The following is a 21,099-nucleotide window of genomic DNA, read 5'->3' as shown; positions in this document are numbered from 1 at the left end:
TGTTCAGGAGCCTCAGGGCGGGGACACGTGATTGAGTCAAAGTCTGGGCAGCGGCGGTCGCTAGGCGACGCCACGCGTGATTCTCGGCGACGGGGGACTTGGGCCCTGCAGCCAGTCACCCCTCGCTACAGCCCTCGGGGGGAGTGTCAGGCAGCGCAGAGCCAATCCGTGGCCGAGGAAGGAGCAACGGGGCGGGGCCTGCCTCTCGCCAATTGGAAGTGCCAGGAGGTGGGCCTGTCGGTCCGCAGACGGCTGAGGCGCCATGAATATTTTACCCAAGAAGAGCTGGCACGTCCGGAACAAGGACAATGTCGCCCGCGTGCGGCGTGACGAGGCCCGAGCCCGGGAGGAGGAGAAAGAGCGTGAGCGGAGGGCGCTGCTCGCTCAGCAGGAGGTGAGCCCCCGGCCCGGGCGGACACGGCGCCGCGGCTCAGCGCGCAGGCGCCCCGGGAGGGGCCGGGAGCGGGGCGGCGCCGGGAGCGGGGCGGCGCCGGGAGCGGGGCGGCGCCGGGAGCGGGGCGGCGCCGGGAGCGGGGCGGCGCCGGGAGCGGGGCACCCCGGCGTACCTGGGGCTGGACTCCCGGGAGGTGCCTGCGGGCCGTGCCGACGCCCCGCCTCGACCTCTCCTCGGTCCTCCTCGAGGGCCAGAGTAGGGGCTCGTGAATAATCGGAGCCCTGGGCAGTTCTCGGAAGCTTGGGCCGCTTGTTAGTTTATCTATACAAATACCCCCGTGAGCTCCTGCTGTCCCCTGGTGGCTCAGACAGTAAAGAGTCTGCCTGCAGTACCGGAGACCCGGGTTCGACCCCTGGGTTGGGAAGATCCCCTGGAGGAGGAAATAGTGACCCGCTCCAGTATTCTTGCCTGGAGAGTACCCTGGATGAAGGAGCCTGGTGGGCTACATACCATGGGGTCGCAAGGAGTCAAACGACTGAGCGACTTCAGTTTCACTTTTCACTGTTGCTGACCCCGTGCAAAGCGCTTGATTTGCAGTCTCTCGAGACCTGTTCGTTCTTAGCGGGGCGGTTATCTCCCTTCGGCAGCGAAGTGAGATGGCTTCAGAGAGGAGACACAGCGAAGCGACAGTGGCACAAGCCAGTCCCGCTGCGCCGGGCGTGCCTTTTGCCTGCACCGCTGCGCACAAACGTTAGAGGCTGTCTTTGTAACTCCTCACGTTTGATTTACACCTAGCTTCCAGTACTTTGACTAATCTGATTGTCAGCACTGGCTGGGAGGTAGTCAGGGTTTTTAAAGTTCACATTTATCGGACTTCCCTAGTGGTCCAGTGGCTTCCAATGCAGGGGTCCCAGGTTCAGTCCCTGGTCAGGGAAATAGATCGCACATGCTAAGATCTGGTGCAGCCAAAGTAACATTTTTTAAGTTCACGGTTATCAGTAGAAATTGGAAATCAAATGGGCATAGTGACTTGACGCCCTGCCCGGAATTCAGATCACCTGTTCTAATAGATGTTTTGGCTGGCTTTATAGCTGTTTTCGTTGTGTCAAAAATGAAATCCCCTGGTTTGGGAAACCCCCTGGTTTACTGTTTGGAAGGTGGCTTACAAACCACGCCTTGCCTCATTGCTCCACCCTCTCCCCAGGGTTAGGTGCCTCTTCTGGGTTCCCAGCGCCCCTGCTCCCTTCCTTTGAGCCCTTCGCACCACGGTGGTTGGCACCAGACTCAAGAGTCCCTTGGGTTACTGCTAGGTTCTGAATGTTCTGCCTGTAACTTTTTTTCCCTCCAGGCCCGCACAGAATTCCTACGGAAGAAAGCCAGGCTTCAGAACTCACTTCCTGCACTGGGAGCAGCGGAAGCGGGAGCCCCAGGCAGTTCTGGCCCTGTGGATCTGTTTCGGGAGCTGCTGGAAGAAGGGAAAGGGGTGACGAGAGGCAATAAAGAGTATGAGGAAGAGAAGCGACAGGAGAAGGTAAAAGTTGGTCTTACCGTCTTCCTCAGATCACGGGTGGAGCTGGGGGTGGGGGTGGACCTTGCCCTCAAGTGTGACTTCGGGAGAATTTAGGGACATGGTGGGGACTAAACAAGCTCGAGAACTAAGAACAGTTTTAGAACACAGCATGTAAGAGGTGTTGGTTATTGCTGGGTGCTGGTAGACAGCCCCCCAGGTCTCTCACCTGATGTGCAGGCCCTGAAGATGCTGGGACGTCCCTCACCTGCCCTCAGGGCTTTCCCAGCAGACCCGGAACTGCCTTCCTCTGCGTGGCTTGCTTCTTCCCGGTCTGTTTTATCTCCTCAAAGATGCTGCCTCTGAACCCTAACGTAAGCAGTCACCTCCTTCCCCTGCTGTTTGCTGCCCTTGTGCCCCAGAGTGGGGCACCCCGGGGACTGGTCTGTGAAGTCCCAGCAGCTGGCGGAGTCGGCTCCTGACAGGCTCTGCTGCCTGAATGTCTGGTTCTCCCTCCGCGGGAACCCTGGCTCCTTAAGAGGGAACACACTTCCTGTTCTCACTTTCACATCTTGTCTCCCTCAGGAAACCCAAGAGAAAGCCCTGGGCATCCTGACATACCTGGGCCAGAGTGCAGCGGAAGCCCAGACTCAGCCCCCGTGGTACCAGCTGCCCCCGAGGCGGGGCGGCCCCTGCTCTGATCCAGGATCTGATGAGAGGATCAAGAGCCGCCTGGACCCGCTGCGGGAGATGCAGAAGCACTTGGGGAAGAAGAGAAAGCACAGCGGAGACAGTGGTGGTCACAGCACAAAGGAAAAGAAGGCGCCCGAGAAACAACGACCCAGAGAGTAAGGAGCCTCCCTCGGCCGCGCGGGCACCATGGGAGCTCTGGGGTCTGCAGGTCAAGCCTGTTATTCCTAACACCGTTGAACGTTTCCAGTCTCGTTCTGTGGTCTGCAGAGACTACTTAATATTACAAGGCCGCTGCTCCGGTGGCTGGTGGGACATCTGCTCAGCTGCTTGCTCTCGTTCATGTTGTATACATTAGATCCTGACATGAAATCCGCAGAGGATAGCGTTGAGGTTCTGTTTCTGAGACCAGTTTGAGGAGCAGAGGTTCGCGTAAACAAGCGTGCTTATGTTCCTAGGATGCCAAACCACCATGTGCAGGCTGGCACCCCGCCGGTCTCCTTTCTCCCACAGAGGGGATGAGCCAGGCAGTGCAAGGGCCTCCCAGCCTAGGACTGGCGGAGGGGCACTGCCCGTCGAGGCGTTGAGGCCAGCTGCCGGGTCCCAGCGTCAGACCCCTGCCCTCCGAGGGGAGGGGCTGGGCCTCCAGCTTCCCACACTTGACTGTCCTCTCCCCGCAGGCCTCCGTCCCTGGAGCAGCTCCGAGCGGACCGTCTGCGGCGGGAAGCAGCCGAGAGGGCGCGGGCGGAGGCCTTGCTGGCCCGGGTGAGCGGCGCGGCGGCCCTGAAGGAGCAGCCAGAAGAGGTGGACGAGCGGCGGAGGCGGTACAACTCGCAGTTCAACCCCCAGCTGGCCCGGCGCCCCCGCCGGCAGGACCCACCCGCAGCTCTCTGACACTCAAGGGGGGACAGGAGAGGCCGTTGCTGCCAGCCGTCATATAAAACTATTTATTCATAAATATTTTCCAAAATGAAAATAGGTTTACCAAAAAATGTCCCTCGCTGGGGAGGGGAGGGGGCGGGCTGGGGAGCCTCCCGGCCCCCCGCTGCCGGGGCGGGGCTGCCGAGGCCGGGCGCCGTCCCGGGGCGGGGCCCTCACCTGGGCGGGGTCGCATGCGGGGAGGGGAGGCGGGGCCGGCGTCACTGGAGGTCCCGGTCCTCCAAGTAGCGGTACTCAAAGGTGAAGCCTTCCTTCTTCCGCTGGCCCCACTTCTCGTAGTCAAAGTAGATGTAGGTGCCCTGGCCGGGGGAGAAGGCGGTCAGTGAGGCCCGGGGCTCAGGGTCCGGCCGCAGGACGGAAGGCCGGCGCTCAGGGCGCGCTGCGCGCACACGCTGCCTCCCTGCACCCTCACGAGGCTCTTCTCGGGCTCGCCCTGCGGTGGAGCCGGGCCTGGCTCCGGGCGTGTGCGCCCAACTCCTGCCGCTCCTTTCGATGGCTGTGCCTTTGGAGCACTGATCACTGCTGAGTGTGTGAGGCAAACCCTCGAGGCTGCCGAACAGGCTGGAGCCTCCGTCCAGGGATGCTGCACGGACAGACGTTTTATTACAACCGCAGTGGTGTGGGAACTTCTGAGGGGCTGATGCCTAGAAAATACACTCCCTTAAGGGTTACGGCCGAACGGGCAGAGGACAGGGCTGCAGTCAGTGTCCAGGAGACACCGTAGGGAGGGCAGGTTCTGAGTGAACGGTGGGTGTGCTTCAGAGAACCTGCAGGAACGCAAGGGAGGCCCTTGTTCAGGACCCTGGCCTCTGCTGAAGGCTTGGTGGAAAAGCCACTGTGGAACACACCAGCTGCAAGTTGAAATGAAGTACAACACAGCCAGGACACTACACAGCAGGCACCAGTACTACTTATACGTGATCAACTCATTTAATCCTCACAACAACTGCATAAAGGGAGGTCCTGTCACCCCACTTTCACAGATAAGGGGACGGAGACATGTTCCCGTGAACCATCCAGTCACCTGCTAGAGCTGGGTTCACACCCAGGTGGTCTGGCTCAGTGAAGTGGAGGTTCCCGTTACTTATTAGAATGAGAAGACATTCCCCTCCATGTAGCCAAGCCCCTGCCCTGCTGGGTGTGGGGAGTGTCGCGTGCGCCCCAATCTTGAGTGGGAGACACTGCATCTCCCAGCCCCGGCCAGAGGAGAGGCGGGGGCCAGGCTGTGCGGGGCCACGAGGCTCCTCGGAAGAAGGCACCTCGGAGGCTGGTACCCATCTCTGGGCTGACCCTGAGCCGGCCAGGGCGGGGAATAGGACGGCTGGGCAGGCGCTACACAGACTCGGCCTGTGGGGCCCAGGCAGACCGGGCGCGGGGAGGGGCCCTCACCTGCTCGAACTCATCCGTGATGGTCTTGGGCTCCTCGTGCCGCTGGAACCACATCATGTACTTGGTGTGGAACCGCCAGGACTGCTTCTTCAGGGCCTTGGCCGCCAAGTACTGTGCCTTCGTGCCCTGGGCAGGGAAGGTGGGGTGCTCAGGTCAGGGCTGGGGCAGGGCGGCAGGCTGACCCCAGGCCCTGCCACAGACCAAGCCGGGCTGGGGCACAGAACACAGCAGCACAGCTCAGAAGGGAAAGGAGGCAGGAGATGGAAAGTGCTTTCAGGAAAGCCTTGAGAAGGAAGAGCAACTAATCGTGATGAGAGCCTAGAGAAGGCAGTTTAGAGACTCTCCCAGGTAGGGCTGAGGTCACTGCTGACTCACTGGGGTCACAGGGGGGACGGCTCCCTGCTGCTGCCCTGGACAGGCCGGCCCCAACCTCAGCAGCCCTGACCCTCCTGCTGGAGCGGGGCAGGGGTGGGATGGGGCGGCAGGGGGCCTGTGGTCCCAGTGGCCGCAGCAGGGCACCCACCTCACCCCTGCAGCCCGAGGGGGGGGGGCCCTGCTGTACCTCGAGATAGTAGAAGATGAAGAAGAGCGTCTCGGTGGACAGGCGCTGGTAGAACTCCACGGTGTCCGAGTGTGGGGGCGGCATCTGGTGGTGGTAGGGGGGTGTCGGGCAGGGGTTCCGGGGCAGGTACTGCCTGTGGGGGACAAGGGGTCAGGGCCAGCCGAGGGCAGTAGGCCACGGCTCCCCCCTCACTCGCTGCAGGCCCTCACCGGATGCGCTCCGAGTCCGAGGGGTGGGGCATGTGGTGCCAGGCGGCCTCCTCCATGGCCTGCTGATAGAGCTGCTCCTTGGTGAGAGGCACCGGGCCCAGCGGACAGACGCCCAGCGACAGTGGGATGTTCACCTCTGACAGCTGCAGTGGGGGCTGGGCCGAGGCCGGGGGTGCTGACGTGCTGCTCAGGAGGATGTCTGTGGGGAGGCGGCAAGCGTGAGGCCATGGCATGCAGCCCACCTGGCGGGCCCGCCCCGGCCCAGCCACTCACCTCGCTCGGTCAGGTGCAGCGTGGGCACAGGGTCTTCGATGCCAGAGCTGATGGCCGCACGCTCCGCCATGGACTTCAGCGAGCTCAGGGGCTCTGGGGCCTGGGGAGGAAGGGTGGCTGAGGCTGGGGCCGCGGGCGGGCCCTGGTCCTCGCGGTTGGCACACCCGCCTCTCCGCTGGGGGTTCGGCTGAGCTGAAGCCGTCTGCGTAGGACAAGCTCCAGCAGCACTGAGCATTGGGGAGAAGACCCGGGCACAATTGAGCCTCTGCTGACCCAGGCGCCCAGCACGTTTGGACCCTGCTGCGCAGCGCCACGGCCCCCCCAACTGCAGACGGTCAGCGGTGTGGGGAGCCCCACCTAGCGCCCGCTTCTCTGTGCACCCACATGCCGGACGGGCCCGCTCACTGCCCACTCCAGCCTGGCCGGCAGGGTGCCAGGACCCCCACTCGGCCCCACAGCTGTGCTGATCTCCTCACCCCACGCCAGCAGAGACAAGGCTCCGCCCTGCTGCTCGGGCTCCCTTAACCCACAGCATGCTGCTCGCACAGGCCCCACGGGGACCTTTCCACTCGCATCTCTCCTGTCATCTCTCCCTTCAAAACTTTTCTACTGTCCCCATCGCTCACTCAGTAACGAGAAAAAACAAAACGTGGACCAATGTCGGGAACCTCAAGACTCGTTTTTCTCCACAGAAATAACTGCACACACGGAGTTTCCTGTTCATTGTACCTCTCAAGCTTGGGTGCTTACTCTGGGCCAGAAACAGTTCTGAGGACATCGTGAGGCCCATTCCAAAGAAGCCCTCACACTGGAGGAGTGACTGTGGGCCCTTCCGTTTTCCAGTTGAAGGAAGGAAGGGGCTGGGGACAGTGCAGGGCTGGGTCTCCCGAAGAGCCGAGGGCAGACACGCTGGCCCAGGAGTCTGCGCCTGGCCCTGCTCACCCCGTCTGCTGAAGTTGCCTGCCCCGGCCCTGGGCCCAGCCTGGATATGAGCCCCTCCCCTCACCCAGAGCCCCTGCTGAAGGTCTCCCCAGGTTAAGGCAGGTATACCTGCGTGGTCCACAGCACCCCGTGCCCCGTCCCGACCAAACCCGCCCCACAGCGTCTGCAGGGAAGGTGTAAAGTCAGTTCGGCCAGCACAAAGTGGCTCAGAGCAGACAAGTGTTTTCTGGAGTTAAGAATCGTTTGTTTTCAAACAGAAGGAAGCAGTGAGCCCCAGACAGTGGGTCATGTGAAACAACAGCCTCGTGGCGCGAACTAGGGACAGACTGACGGCTGGAAGGAAGGTGACAGTGGACACAAGGACTGAGGCAAGGGTCCAGAAGACAGAGGCCCTGGCGAGGAGCGGCAGAGAAGCCGGAGCCGAGGTGACAGCGCAGGTGTGCAGGAGAGGAGCCGGGGGGCCGTGCGGGCTGGAGGAGGGGCTCCGGGGAGCTTGGGGACCTGGGCTGGAGGCGCGGGCCCACCTTGATCTCGGGTGCGGTGCTGAACTGCGGAGGCCCGTTCAGCAGGCTGCCAGCTGTCTTGGCGTCACTGAAGCTGGGCGTCGGGGAGCTGGGGGGGTTCACAGGGAGCGGCACCAGGAGGCTGGGTCCCCCCGCGTTGTTCCCTGAGCCTGGGGCCACACCCCCGGCACCCGCTGGAGCGGTGGCACTGGGTTCCTTCCTGCAGAGGGGCAGACGGGCACAGGCTCAGAGGGTCCCGAGTAGGATGGACAGGAAGACTCGGCAGTCGGGAAAGTCACAGAGGAAGTGTGCACAACGGGGCCGGCTGGGGGGTGCAGTCAGCCCAGGACAGGGGCGCTGCTCGGGAACGTGTGTCCTCAGGAGGCCTCCTCTGCAGTGGCCGGTGCAGGAGGGTGTGGGCAGCGCCCACCCAGAGCCCGGGAGGCACCTGGGGTCAGCCCATGTCCCCTGCGGGAGGAGAGCACGCTCTCCGGGTATTCTCCTGGAAAGAGGGGGGCTCCCCGAGACCTGGAGAAGCGTGGGGAGAAGAGGGTGGAGACCCGCAGTTGGAGCAGTAGACACAGACCCAGCCATGGAGCCAGGCCCTGGGGCAGGAAGCGGGCTGAGGAGAGGCAGAGCGCCCAGCAGTGCTCAGATGGGGGCTTCTGGGGAGGGCCCGCTGGTGCGGATGGGCACATATCTGCACCCTGGGGCAATGGCAGGGTCCTGCCATGACGAAGGCTGCCCACCCCCACTGGACACTCACGTGGTGCTGGGAGGTGGGTTGTGGGGGCCGGGCGGGGGGCCCAGGGCCTGGCCACCTGCACTGCCGCCCCCTGTACTGCTGAGTGCCGCCTCCGCCGGGCTGTCCGCCACCACCGAGCTGTAACCTGGCGGGCGAGAAGGGTCAACAGTAGCCTCCACCGCAGCCCTCCCTGGACCCCCCACCACCGGCCCCCTGCCGCCCCCACTTACTGGTGGCACCGTTCTGCTTGCCGGCGCCCCCGCCTCCACCACTGTTGCCCCCGCTGCCGCCGCCACCTCCTGCCCCAGGCTGGGCGCTGGGGGGCCGGGGCTGGGCGCTGGGGGGCCCGCTGGTGGCCGGCGGGGCCACAGCCTGGGCGTATGGGGCAGGAGTGCCTGCGTTGTGGCTGGGTGCCGGGCTGGCCTTGGTGCCCAGGGTGCTCGCGGGGGCAGCCGTGGCCGGGGCCCCATTGCTGCCAGGGGCGACGCTCAGGGCGGAGGCGGTGGGTGGGGGGCCGGGCGGGTAGCTGGGCGGCACAGCCGGGGACTGAGGGTGCTGGCTGCTGTGGACAGGCTTGGAGCCATTTTTGGCTGGAGACTGCGGGTGGGAGGGAGCAGAGGGTCAGGACCCAGGGGGCCGCCCGCACACCCTCCCTGCAACAAGGCCTATCCTCCACGCTGGCCCTGCTGCCCCAGCCCTCTCAGGGACCCCGTGGCTTCCATCTCCAGCTCCACGCTGACAACACTCCCGCGTTTCCAGCCGGCACCCAGTCCACCACATCCTGCCTGGACAACCCACCGCGACGTCCCACAGGGACCTGAGACCCCATCAAATGATGGGGACACCCCACAACGTCCCCCAGGGACCTGAGACCCCATCTAATGATGGGGGAACACCCCCACGACATTCCACAGGGACATGAGACCCCATCTGATGATGGAGGAACACCCCCACAATGTCCCACAGGAACCTGAGACCCCATCTGAAGACCTGGGGGGGGTGGGGTAGTGGGAACCACAAACGTCCTCAGGATAAGGTGGCTGGACCTAACCTGTCATGTCTAAAAGCACAACAGGAATTCTGAATTAAACTGTCCCTAATATAATTTGGGAGGCCACCAGTGACCCCCACACCACAAAGCAGAGTCTGGAGCCCAGTGCCAAGCCCACGCCCGCCCCAAGGTCAAGCTGCTGCCATGCGCACTCATGCCCCCGGTCAGTTGGCCCCGCCATCTCCCAAATCACCCCGCCACCTCCCTGATCACCGGCTGCCCCCCGATCGCCCACTGCCTCCCCGATCACCGGCTGCCTCCCGGATCACCCCGCTGCCCCCCGATCGCCCGCTGCCCCCCGATCGCCCCGCTACTTCCCGGGCCGTTGAACCCAGTATGCACAAGCAGGACTCACGACGCTGCCTCTGTCTCCTTCCTGGCACCACGCTCAGTCAGCCCGCTCCACCCCAGCTTCACCACCCTGGCCTCAGCGTGCCCCTGGGGACCAGCCCTCCCAGGAGCCCACACTCCCCCTGCCTAAGACCCCTTCGGGTGTGACGGGATCCCTACAGTGTGCCCCTGTCCAGGCAGAGGCGAGCACAGCCCACTGGGCTTGCGAGGGGAGACCTGTGGCACACATGGCGCACGGCCAAGGCCCAGAGCACCCCCAAGAAATGCAACCCGCGCGGTTCCCGACCTCTCATTGCTCAGGCTTGCTGGACCCCTCCAGAGCTGCTCCAGCAGTGTGGGCCCCTCAGCGCCCCCGCCTGAGGTCCTGTACTCTGTGAGCCCAGCGCGCCTGGCTGGCTCCCTACCACGCTTCCCAGCCCATCGTGACGGGCCTGCTGCCTGCCACCGCCTCACAGGAGGATCCTCCTCTAACGCCCAGGGCCACCGCCTCTCCCCTGGGTGGGAAGCACCCGCCGACCATGCCCTGCGACTGCACAGGCCTCCCCAGGGAGCACCGCTGCCTACCCGGCGTGTCCCCAGAGCCCCACACAAGGGCCCTGCTTGGGCCGCAGCGAGCCCCCAGGAAGCGCGAATGGGTGCGTGCCAGCCCATCAATGGCCGACCCCCAACGCACCCACCTGGCTGACTTCACTGTCCGTCGAGCGCCCCCGCTTCTTGTCGTCTTCCGAGTTTTCCTGAGGATCGAGAGGTGCGGTCAGAACCTGTGAGTCTCCAGGGCCCTGACAGCGCCGCCTGCCTCTGAACCCCCCGATCTGACACCCGCAGGCCACTTCTGGTCCCAGAGCTGTTCAAGCCCCCCGTGACCTTCACCTCCAGGGGAACCTACCTAACCCTGCTCCCTGGGGCACCTGTGTTCGGGGGCCAGCACCCCTGCCAGCCTCTCGGGAAGTTAGGAGCAGCTCTCCTTAGGGAGCGCCCCCTCCCCCTCCCAGGGGTCCAGCGGCCCAGGCACACCTCCCCCGTCCTCCACACGTGGACCCACAGTGGCCCTGACCGTCCTGCCGGCAGTCTGCAGCCAAGGGCCCAGACCCCAGACTCGGAGGCTCCCGGCAGGACGCTCCCGAGACCCCGCCTCCGCGTCCCCAGCCCTGGAGCCTCTGGGCGACGTGGTCCCCAGGCCTCACCGTGGTGCAGTTGGCCGGGCTGGGTGGGATGGGCGAACTGGAGGTGGTCGAGGTGGGCGTGCTGCTGGACTGGTTGAAGATCTCGTCCTCCATATGGCTGTGGCTGGGGGGGGAGGTGGCGACCAGCGCCTGTGCTGTGGGAGCGGGCGGGCGCGTCAGCGGACGGCCCTCCCCGGGCCCCGCCGCCCCCGCGGGCCCCGCGGCGCTCACGAATGTCCTCGAGGTCCAGGTCGTCGTAGAGGAACTCGTTCTCCTCGAAGTCGGGGTCCTGGGAGGAGTCCACGTAGTACTCGACGTCGTCCTTGATCTTGCGGATGGCGTCCACCAGGATGGAGTCGTTGTCCAGCATGCGGAGGATGGTCTCCAGCATGCGCACGTGGTAGCGGTGCTTCTCGATGTGCCGCTTCAGGCCCTCGATCCGGTCCTGCTTCTGCTGGCGAGCCCAGGGCCAGGCTCAGGGGCTGCGGCGCCCGCCGGCCCCCCCTGCCCCCACAGAGCCTGGCCTCAGTCCCTGGCCCCGTGGAGACCCTGGGCCCCCCTCCAGCCCTCCCGAGCCTGCCACCCCGAGACCGCTGCGAACGGCAGGGAGAGCCAGGGATCCCCGCGGCTCCCTGCGACAGGCCCCATCCCAGCCCCCCGCCTCTCTCAGCGGTAGCCCCCACCTGAGCCCACCCACCCGCTGTGCCCACCCTCTGCAATACACAAACTCCCTCGCCCCTCCTAGCTCTAACAGCAGTAACGGCCAAGCGCGCTTGTGGGTGCGTGCTGTTCCTAACTGACCGTCTCTGTCAGCACCCTGACACTGCAGCCTCATCCACGCACCCCTGAGAAGGGGCCCGGATTCAGAGGCCTGCCGCAGAGGCCCCATCGCCTTCAGAATTTGACGTCCCAGCTCCAGGTGCCATGCCTCTGCACTGCCAGGACGTGCCTCCCTCTGGCGCCCGCCCGCCCCTGCGCCGCCCTGCTCTGCACAGACGGGGCACCCTGCCTGGAGCACAGAGCTGGCTCCCTGGCTCTCCGGGACTCAGGCCCGGGGCCTGGCTTCGTCTCAGAGCACTCCTCTCCTTGGGCCAAACCAACCGTGCCTCCATGTCCCGCTGTGCCCACGCCTCCTGCCCTCCTCGGGTCCTGGGCCCTTGGCAGCCAGGAGGCCACAGCAGCAGCTCCCCAGCCTCCTGCCCTGGGGGCCCTTGGGCCTCATGCTTACCCTCCACCCGAGCCAAACTCAGCACCCTCCCCCAAACCGCCCCTCCTGACAGCCTGCTGTTCACCCAGACGCCAGGAGGCACCCGCGGCATGGCCTTACCCCTACCCTTCCCCACACCCCTATCCCTCACTGTTCCCGCCCCGCCCCCGCCCGCCTCTGGAGCCCAGGCCCCGACTCCCACCTGCCAGCCCGCCGCTGCCGCTGCCCCGCCCCCTGTGCTCCGGGCCCCCCACTCACATCCTTGTCGCCCTTCTTCTTGCGCGTCTGCACCGACAGGGACTCCACTTCACTCTCAAACTGGTCCACCTGCATGTTCAGGGTGTCGATGGTGTTCTGTGTGCGGAGGGAGGCAGCGGTCAGCAGAGTCCTCACCCCGCAGAGTCTGGACCCTGGCTCGCCCAGCCCCGCCCTGCCCCGACGCACCGTGAGCCACTGGCCGACCTCCTCCTTCTCCTTCTGGGCGGGGTCCACCTTCTGCGCCAGGCCCAGGCCCTCCTTGCTGTAGGCTTTGGTCTTCGTCTCTCGCTCCACGACTTTGAACCGTTCCATTTGCTGTGGAGAGCGCCGTTGGTGGGTCCGAAGGTGGGAGAGCAGCTGACTCAGGGCCAGGGAGTGCACACCGGAGCCCCAGGTGCCGCCTGCCTCCCCCAGCAGAGCCCTTATTCTTCTCAGGGCCTCTGGGGCCCCAGGGCTCCTGCCATCCCGCCTCTCAGACGCCAACCCTGGCCCCTACCGTCTCAATGAGCTTGCGGTTGTCTACGAGCTGCCTCTTGTCCTTGATCTCGTTGGACGCTACCCACGTCTTGATCTGGTCCCTCAGCCGCTGGAAGGGGTGACGGCAAGACGGTCAGGTGGCCTCAGGGCGGCCCAGTCCCCAGCTCTCCAGCCCTCGGCTTCCCGGGACCCAGCAGTCCACGCTCCCTGTTCCCACCGCCCTCAGGACACAGGAGTCCAGGCCCCCAGCCCCCTCACTTGAAGCTTCTTAATCTCCTTCTTTAGATCAGCCTCATACTTTTCTTTCTGGTTCGCGTTGGCTGCATTGTGGAGCTGCGGGACGGAGAGAATGCAGGCGTCAGTGCGGTTCTGGCTGCCCGACGGCCCTCTGCAGGGGAAGACTCCAGTCTCTCTGTGGACCGGGGACTCTGGGGGACCCACCCCCCAGTGTCCTCCAAGCCACCCCAGAGCAGCTTCTCTGAGGTCCTTAGCACCTGGACAGGCAGGCCCCATCCCGGTCCATACTCAGGAGCTCTCCACCCTTGTCCTGTTCGCCCATCCCTGAAGGTGCACCTGGATTTCCAGGCCCAGCCCCAATACCTTCTGCCAAATATCTTCAAATTGCTCCACGCCCTCGGACACCTTCTTGAGGCAGCGGTCAATCTCACCTGGTGGGGAGGAAAGGCAACTGTGAGCATGCTGCCGAGGCAGCAGGCGCCTGAACAGGAGCTCTGAGGAGCGAGCACGCGGCATGCCAGCGGGAAGCCTGGTACCTTGGAGTTTGCGCTTGTCCGCCATCTTCCCTGCCCTACAGACGCGCTCTCTTCATACTCTCCTGGAGAGAGACGCTGCTGGGAGAGAGCGAGAAGGAATACACGTTTACTCCCGGCTGATGACGGCCACGAACGAGGCCGGGGACTGCAGGGTGCGTGGACGGTGAACAGGGAGATGCAGCAGCTATCTGCTGACGGAGCCCAGGCCCAGTTCTCCTCCTCCGGCCTTGACTGCCCAGCACTGGTCTGGCCCACGAGAGGCCTCTACAAGTTTCTGACCAAGGAAATAGAAAAACTTTTTGCACGCCTCTGACCCAGGAAATGGAAAATTCCTAGGGCATGAAGCACCTTCTCCCCCAGGTGACACTCAAAAGGATTTCTTGGAGCAGGAAAATGGCACGCAGTCGGGTCAGGCTGACTGCTCGGGATGAGGCCTTAGACCCAGAGACCACGATTCCCCCACAGAAGTCAAACACACAAGTGACCAGAATCCTAACACAGGGAGAGGTCACGCCTCAGACGAGTCAGGAGACAGAGAACTTTGCGCCCCATGGAGAGGAGTCGGATACCGTATACACACGGTGAAGCTGTAAGGAACAGAGGTGAAGTGTGGTAGGGGCAGATGGAAGGTGCCTACAACTGGAAAACTAAACCCAATAACCCTTACAGAGGGCTGGACCACAAGCAGAAAATGGCCTTCGATCTCTGATAAAATTTACTCCAAACAAGAATCCTGAAACCAAAGGAAATAACACTACTAACCCATAGCTGCTGCTACTACTAACCCATAGCTGCTGCTGCTGCTAAGTCACTTCAGTCGTGTTCGACTCTGTGCGACCCCATAGACGGAAGCCCACCAGGCTCCCCCATCCCTGGGATTCTCCAGGCAGGAACACTGGAGTGGGTTGCCATTTCCTTCTCCAATGTGTGAAAGTGAAAGTGAAGTCGCTCCGTCGTGTCCGACCCTTAGCGACCCCACGGACTGCAGCCCACCAGGCTCCTCCATCCATGGGGTTTTCTAGGCAAGAGGACTGGAGTGGCTTGCCATTGTCTTCTCCGACTGACCCATAGAGCAAACACCAAAAAGGGTTAGAGGCGTGGGGCAGAGAGTGCCACTCCAGAGGGCCAGAAGAGGCGACAAGTCCGACAGCGATGAAAGGGGGAAGGGGACCTCGTGGAGGCAGGGCTATCTGCCCCACGCAGGAAGGAATTACACGTCAGGTGCAGCGGTGGTGCAGACTCAGGGACACCGAAGCCCTCCGACAAGCCTCCTCTACGCAGAGATGGGCATCTCCAGCCTACAGGAAGTGACACGCAACCCAGAGGGGACTAAGGTCACAGGGGAGCCACCAGAAGCTTCCCCTGGGGGGTAAGCCGCCCCTCAGGACCCGACCCCAAGCCCATGCGAGACGGCGAGCCTCGGGGAGGAAGGTCCCTGCAGAGGTGGGGAGCCCGCCCCACGGGCCGAGGTGGGGAGCCCCCGAGCAGCTCCAACTGCCCAGGCGGAAAGAGCAGGCCAAGGAGAACTAGGAGCCCCAACCCAGATAAAAGCCAAGAGCGCCCCCACCACGGAGGAGAAGGGGGGTCTCCAGGAGAGCCCCGTCCCCCGGAACTTTCCACTAGGAGCCTCAGCCCAGATAAAAGCCAAGAGCGCCCCCACCACGGAGGAGGAGAAGGGGGTCTCCAGGAGAGCCCCGTCCCCCGGAACTTTCCACTAGGAGCCTCAGCCCAGATAAAAGCCAAGAGCGCCCCCACCACGGAGGAGGAGAAGGGGGTCTCCAGGAGAGCCCCGTCCCCCGGAACTTTCCACTAGGAGCCCCAACCCAGATAAAAGCCAAGAGCGCCCCCACCACGGAGGAGGAGAAGGGGTCTCCAGGAGAGCCCCGTCCCCCGGAACTTTCCACTAGGAGCCTCAGCCCAGATAAAAGCCACGCCGAGAGCGCCCCCACCACGGAGAAGGAGAAGGGGGTCTCCAGGAGAGCCCCGTCCCCCGGAACTTTCCACTAGGAGCCCCAACCCAGATAAAAGCCAAGAGCGCCCCCACCACGGAGGAGGAGAAGGGGGTCTCCAGGAGAGCCCCGTCCCCCGGAACTTTCCACTAGGAGCCTCAGCCCAGATAAAAGCCAAGAGCGCCCCCACCACGGAGGAGGAGAAGGGGTCTCCAGGAGAGCCCCGTCCCCCGGAACTTTCCACTAGGAGCCCCAACCCAGATAAAAGCCACGCCGAGAGCGCCCCCACCACGGAGAAGGAGAAGGGGGTCTCCAGGAGAGCCCCGTCCCCCGGAACTTTCCACTAGGAGCCTCAGCCCAGATAAAAGCCAAGAGCGCCCCCACCACGGAGGAGGAGAAGGGGGTCTCCAGGAGAGCCCCGTCCCCCGGAACTTTCCACGGGGACAGGAACGTCCTATACCTGTGCTGTCCGTGCCACCAGACCCTCGACTGCTCCAAATGTGGCGAGGGCAACACAGAATGCAGCTACACGTTCTGCCGCCCAGTTGAGGCTTCAATAAAACTTGCTAGTAGCCACCGGAGGGCCAGTGTCTCAGAGAGCACGCCTTTGAACCAGAAGCAGCCCGGGACGGGCCCGCCCTCCAGATGGACCCACTCTGGGGACGCCGACCTCTGACTGGGGGCGGGGAGGGGGCGGAAAGGGCTAAGCAAGAGGGACAGCTGCACCCTCAGCCAGGGCTGGCTGACACACCAAGGTGGGGAACACGGGGCAATGCCAGCTCCAGGAAGGCGGGGCAGCCAGAAAAAGCACCCAGGAAATAGTAACACAGAGGGGCTCAAAGCGAGGCGAGGCAGTGCCTGGGCCCAGGAACTCACAACAGGGCCTGGATCTGCCACGAGGTGTGCAGGGGTGAGTCAGCCAACACCCCAACACTGGAGCGCCTCCTACTGCCCGGGGGTGTGGGGGGCCAGGAGTGTCAAGACAGGAATGTCTGCTCCCTGCCTCTGCCCCAGAAGCCCCACGCGCGGGTAGGGATGGACGCTCCAGTCAGGAGGGTTTACACCCCAAACAAGGCACTGCAGGCCTCAGGGAGAGGGTCCCCACACTAAATGGGCCTGGGCACCCAGCCCAGGAGAGGAGTTGATACCCCCTGAAGAGAGCAACAGATTGCAGCAGCAGAAGTCCTGAAGGAAGCAAGGTGCCGGGGGCAAGGAGAGCCTGAGCCCAGGAAATGATCTTTCAGACAGAACGTCTAAGTGGGCAGAGCTGAGCCCGCGAGAAGACACCACCTGAGCTGCGGAAGGCAGCGGCTCCAGAGGAGGGCACGGACGCCGGGTCCCGTGCTCACACCCCAGGATGGGTCGGTACTACAGGAGCTGAGAGCCTTGGCTGCGGAGGCACCATGCCCCCCCCACCCAGAGAACCCCACAGCAAGTGGGAGCCTGTGCCTCAGATCCCCAGGAAAGGCCTAGAAAGGGGGCTGGAGCCCAAGTCCTGAGGTAGAGAAGCCCTCCTCACAGAAGAGCCCCAGGCTGACAGGGCTGGGGGCGCTGCCGCTCTCAGAGGGGCCGCCAGGGCGCTCCAGGCAGGCAGGCGGGGCAGGGGTCTCGGGGGAGATGTGCAGGTGCTCTCACCGCCCCGAGTCTCAAACGGCACCCAGGATTCTGGGAACCCTGGCCCAGGAGACTTAACTAAAACACTCCATCCAAGAAAAAGGCACATCCCCATGAGTCAGGAGCCTATACTGGGGGGACAGTGAGCAGGGTGCCAGACCCATAGGAACCAACAACCACTCGAGCGGGGCTAAAAGTCACACAGAAGAGCCCCCAAACCATCACTTCACGGGAGACCCCTCTGCCACACACAGGCTGCGGGAGCCGACGCCTTAGTCCTGGAGAACTAATAGCGAGCTGACCCTAGCCCTGGGGGCTGTCACGAGCCGAGGGGTGCGGCGCCCTGGCCTGCTGGGGAGTGGTGCTGGCAGGCCTCCCTTACCCCGGGAGGCCACTGACAGCAGGAGGTGGGCGCACTGGTCCCGGGGTGGAGCAGGTCAGCCCCCTGCTGCAAGGCCCAGCACCAAGGCTGGGGGACTGGGAATCCCACCCGGGGGCCTTCCCCTCAAGTCTCGGGCATCATACCCCCTGGATCAAGGAAGCTGGGCCTCAGCAGAGGGCAGACGCCGAGGCCCGCCCAGTGGGAAATCACAAGCAGGGCGGAGGCATGAGCCCTGGGTGCCAGCAACGGGAAGGGTCCTTAGTCCCACGGTGGGGGGCACACACAAAGACACAGACACCTCAAGTCCTACAGTGGCCAATGCCAACACCAACACAGACAGGAACCTACCCCTGGAAGAGGCGGCACTGAGAAGTTCCTCATCCTGGGGAAAAAAGCCCCACTCTGGCCCCCAAACCCCACACCGCACAGTACAGGAAGCTCAGCTTGAAGAAACCTTACAGTCCGAGGGGGCACCAGCAGGGTGGTCTCGGCAGGCTTGAGCCCGGGTTCCATGACTGCTTACACGAAGAGTTCTACAGGGCTGGGGAGCTTCTGCAGCCACAGTGAGGAGCCTGAGATGAACACCCAGGGGCTGGGATCCTTGCCCCCTGGCAGGATCACACCCCAGTGGAGGGACTGATGTGAATGAAGGCAGAAGCCTCAGACCGAGGGGAGTGACAGCCGCCACGGAGAGGGCAGTGGGATGAGGAAGGAGCCAAGACAACCAGCACCAAAGGACAGGAGCAGCAACCGTGGGGGAGCGGATCCCCCGGAGCTGACAGGCAAGTCCTACTTAGAAAGAGAGGTGCTGGTTCTGCCCACCAACAGACGGCTGATGCCGCGGGGAGAGCGGGAACTTGGCAGGGGCCCCGAAGAGAGGACCAGGCGCCTGAGACCCACAGCAGCTCAACAGTCCCACCAAGAAGACCCTGAGGCAGGAGTGACATCAAGAGGAAGTCCACACCCGGAACGGGCTGGGCAGGGTCTGGATCCAGGAGAGAGAGCGTCTAAAAGAGCCAGGGACGGATACTCAAGAGTAAGAGCTGAGGCCCAAGTGGGCAACACCGAGGACGGTCGTGACACCCGTGGGAGGAAGGCCTGGGCCGAGGGCCGTGCAAGCCTTAGAGCTGGGGACGTGTCAAGCCTTAGAGCTGGGGGAACTTGTCAAGCCTTAGACCTGGCGGCCTTGTCACTACAGAGGCAGAAACTTGGGCTGAGACTCCAAGCTCTGGAGCTGGTGTCTTCATTCCAGGAGAACTAACACCCCCCCGACCCCTTCTCCAAAGAGAAGAGAGGCGCCCGCGGTGGGAGGGGAGCGGGGAAGAGGGAGCCCTGGCCCCGGGAAGGGTGACCCCCTCTCCTCGTCCGGGGGACTCGCAGCCCCACCCCCACGCGAAGGAGGCAGCCTCGCCGGAGACCGCCCCCCCGGCACAGGGGCTGCAGCCGAGGGGTGGGGGGCAGGCACCTGAGCCCCGAGAGGGCGGGCACCTGCGGCCAGGGGCGCCTCCATCCTTCCAGCGAGGAGCCAATACCGACGCGGAGAGGGGCGGGCACCTCGCACCCTCACTCCCCACGGGGGCCCGACGCGGACGCCGCGCGGGGCCGGGGTCGCGGGAGGACCCCCGGGCGCCGCTGAGGGGCGTGGAGGAGCGGGGCGGGCGTGCGAGGGCCGTGCACCGCCCGGCGGACGGCGAGCGCCGGGGCCGCGCGGGGGCGGGGGCGCCGCGCCGGCCATGTCGCGACAGGTGGCGGGGTCGCAGGGGCGGGAGGCGGCGGGGAAGGCGGCCGACGGCGCCGAGGGAGGAGGGGAAGGGGTCCGGCCCAGTCGAGCCTGACGCTCTCACCACAGGAGCTGGCGCCGCCGCTGAGGAGCGTATCGCGACAGGCGGGGGAGGCGAGCGCCCGCCGCCTTATTCTCGCGCCCCGGGCCCGGGCGCTATCGCGATAGCGGCGCGAAGCGGAAGTGGGGTGGGGGGAAGTGGGCCCGGGGTTGTTCTGACGACGGGGTCGGGGCTCAAGGGAGGCCGCGGCGTCTGCCGAAGGCTCCTCGGAAGCTGACCGGGCCCAGTCCAAGATGGCGGCGGCGGAGGAGGCCTCCCCTCCTCTCTTCTCGTCTCTGGCGCCGACCCGCCCCGACCCCCGAATATAGGCCTATCATTGCTCCGGGCGCCCGTCGCTCTTGACCGTCGGGCTCGCTCTATTGGTTCTTGTTCGGGATGCGGCCGGCCCCCTCTCGATGATTGGACAATTACTGCAAGACGCGGCGTTCGATTGGCTTCCCGCGCGGGCTGCTAGGATTGGCTCACGTTTTCTTCCCCGCTCCGCCTCCTCCCGCCTCGGGGCACAACACGCCAGCGCGAGGACTTGTGCGTCAATCCAGATGCCTGTGTCGCCCTGATTGGGTACGCTCGCCCCCCTCTCGTAACCCAAGTGGTCGGAGGGAGGAGCTAGGCTGATCAGGGGCGGGAAGTCGTCCGTCAAGTTTGGAGCCGTCTTCCATTGGTCGTGGGGGGGAACATTCTGCCCTGAAGTCATTGGCTGGTCCAAGAGTGAGCCGGGAAAGTGGAGGAAGGCATGGAGAGTGGGCGTTAAAGGCCGCGTACCTAATCGGAAACAGACAGGTGCCTTCAAAGCGGGGGCCGGGCTGAAGGCACCTGCCAATCAAGGCAGCCCCAGGGCGGAGCTAGGCAAGAGCGTCCACCCCTTCCCCTTCGTGGGCCCGGCTGTCGTTCATTTCTGTCCGTCCAATGATGTGACTAGTGGGCGGTACCTGCTCCTGGAAGCGTGTGAAACCGGGCGTAGCAGGCAGGTTTGGAACCAGAGCGCATCCTTCCGCCTGCCTTGTGTCTTGGCCAGGCGGACCGGTCTCTCAGTTGCACGGTCTTTCTCCAAGTGCCTGTGGCCCATCTTTGAGACTCAGAGGAAGGAAGAAAAGGAAGGAAGCAGAAGACAGTGCCCCAAGTCACTGACTTCACGCATAACTGCACTGGTTGGGAAGCGGCATGGAGTTTTTGTCCTTCTCTGAATGGTGACGTGATTGTGGGACAGTAACTCTCCTCCGCACCTCTGTTCGCTTGTTGTCGTGAGGACGCCGCAGAAGGTACAGATAGGATTGTGTCCCCCACCCCCGCCCACCTCCCCCCACCATGATTGTCGCCTACTGGCCCTTCAGATCTCAGCTCGCTGGTCTTCTCTTGGAGGGAAAACTTCCCTGACCTCCCGTTCTGAGTGGTCCCATGAGCCCTGTTCATGAGAACCTACTTTTGCGAGTATGCCATCCTTTTCCTAATGATTTGAGTCTTCTCCTCTCAGTAGAAAGCACTCAGTAACCATTTGCTGAATGAATACAGGGATGAATGACTTGTGGTTAAGACTTGCTAGGTACCTGTCCTTCTGCAAACCAGGAGGCATCTGCCCTGGGCCACACAGTGCAGATGGAAAGTCAGGTCTGCCCAGCTCCTCTGGGAGGAGGAAAGTAAGGGAACTCCAGGGGAGATGCAGGTAAGAACGCTGGAATCACCTGTGACAAGGCAGGCACTGCTTTTAAAAGGTTCACACAGGCCTGGGGAGTGAAGCCCAGGGATCTCTATTTTTACAAACTTCCTGGGTGATCACTAACTACAGTTGAAGAGTTATTGATCCATCAGTTCAGTTCAGTCGCTCAGTTGTGTCCGACTCTCTGCGGCCCCATGAATCACAGCACGCCAGGCCTCCCTGTCCA

General features: G+C 63.8%; 2 protein-coding genes across 6 annotated transcripts; one reads left to right on the top strand and one right to left on the bottom strand.

The window, feature by feature from the left end:
- The first annotated feature begins 216 nt into the window (after positions 1–216).
- On the top strand, positions 217–3,567 carry LENG1 (leukocyte receptor cluster member 1). The gene is made up of 4 exons (XM_055410706.2): positions 217–394; positions 1,743–1,925; positions 2,487–2,749; positions 3,272–3,567. The coding sequence occupies exons 1-4, from the start codon at positions 263–265 to the stop codon at positions 3,483–3,485; spliced, it is 792 nt and encodes a 263-aa protein (XP_055266681.2). The 5' UTR covers positions 217–262; the 3' UTR covers positions 3,486–3,567.
- On the bottom strand, positions 3,525–19,444 carry CNOT3 (CCR4-NOT transcription complex subunit 3). 5 transcript variants are annotated; one of them, XM_055410573.2, is made up of 18 exons: positions 19,223–19,444; positions 13,434–13,707; positions 13,261–13,328; positions 12,919–12,993; positions 12,680–12,769; positions 12,370–12,498; positions 12,184–12,279; positions 10,950–11,172; positions 10,740–10,873; positions 10,233–10,289; positions 8,384–8,750; positions 8,175–8,298; positions 7,430–7,628; positions 5,964–6,063; positions 5,691–5,889; positions 5,482–5,614; positions 4,920–5,045; positions 3,525–3,829 (listed from the first exon to the last, which is right to left on the bottom strand). In XM_055410573.2, the coding sequence occupies exons 2-18, from the start codon at positions 13,456–13,458 to the stop codon at positions 3,731–3,733; spliced, it is 2,244 nt and encodes a 747-aa protein (XP_055266548.1). In that variant the 5' UTR covers positions 13,459–13,707; positions 19,223–19,444; the 3' UTR covers positions 3,525–3,730. The 5 variants fall into 5 exon arrangements, with proteins under 5 accessions (XP_055266548.1, XP_055266549.1, XP_055266547.1 ...); XM_055410574.2 differs by having other exon boundaries at positions 13,434–13,511; XM_055410572.2 differs by having other exon boundaries at positions 13,434–13,508.
- Positions 19,445–21,099: the final 1,655 nt, after the last annotated feature.

Source organism: Moschus berezovskii, chromosome 22 (assembly GCF_049115385.1).
Source record: "Moschus berezovskii isolate FMDL1 chromosome 22, NW_MosBer_1.0, whole genome shotgun sequence".
Lineage (NCBI taxonomy): Eukaryota > Metazoa > Chordata > Mammalia > Artiodactyla > Moschidae > Moschus > Moschus berezovskii.
This window is presented reverse-complemented; position numbering and strand designations above follow the sequence as displayed.

Bases quoted from the DNA above. Each gene is read 5' to 3' on its own strand.
- LENG1 (XM_055410706.2), top strand. From the start codon at position 263: ATGAATATTTTACCCAAGAAGAGCTGGCACGTCCGGAACAAGGACAAT. The intron at 1,926-2,486 runs GTAAAAGTTGGT...TGTCTCCCTCAG, and splicing joins AAGAGAAGCGACAGGAGAAG to GAAACCCAAGAGAAAGCCCT. The intron at 2,750-3,271 runs GTAAGGAGCCTC...CTCTCCCCGCAG, and splicing joins GAGAAACAACGACCCAGAGA to GCCTCCGTCCCTGGAGCAGC.
- CNOT3 (XM_055410573.2), bottom strand. From the start codon at position 13,458: ATGGCGGACAAGCGCAAACTCCAAG. The intron at 12,770-12,918 runs GTGAGGGGGCTG...CACCCCTTCCAG, and splicing joins AGGAGATTAAGAAGCTTCAA to CGGCTGAGGGACCAGATCAA. The intron at 10,290-10,739 runs GTGAGGCCTGGG...CTCGATCCTCAG, and splicing joins GCCCGGCCAACTGCACCACG to GAAAACTCGGAAGACGACAA.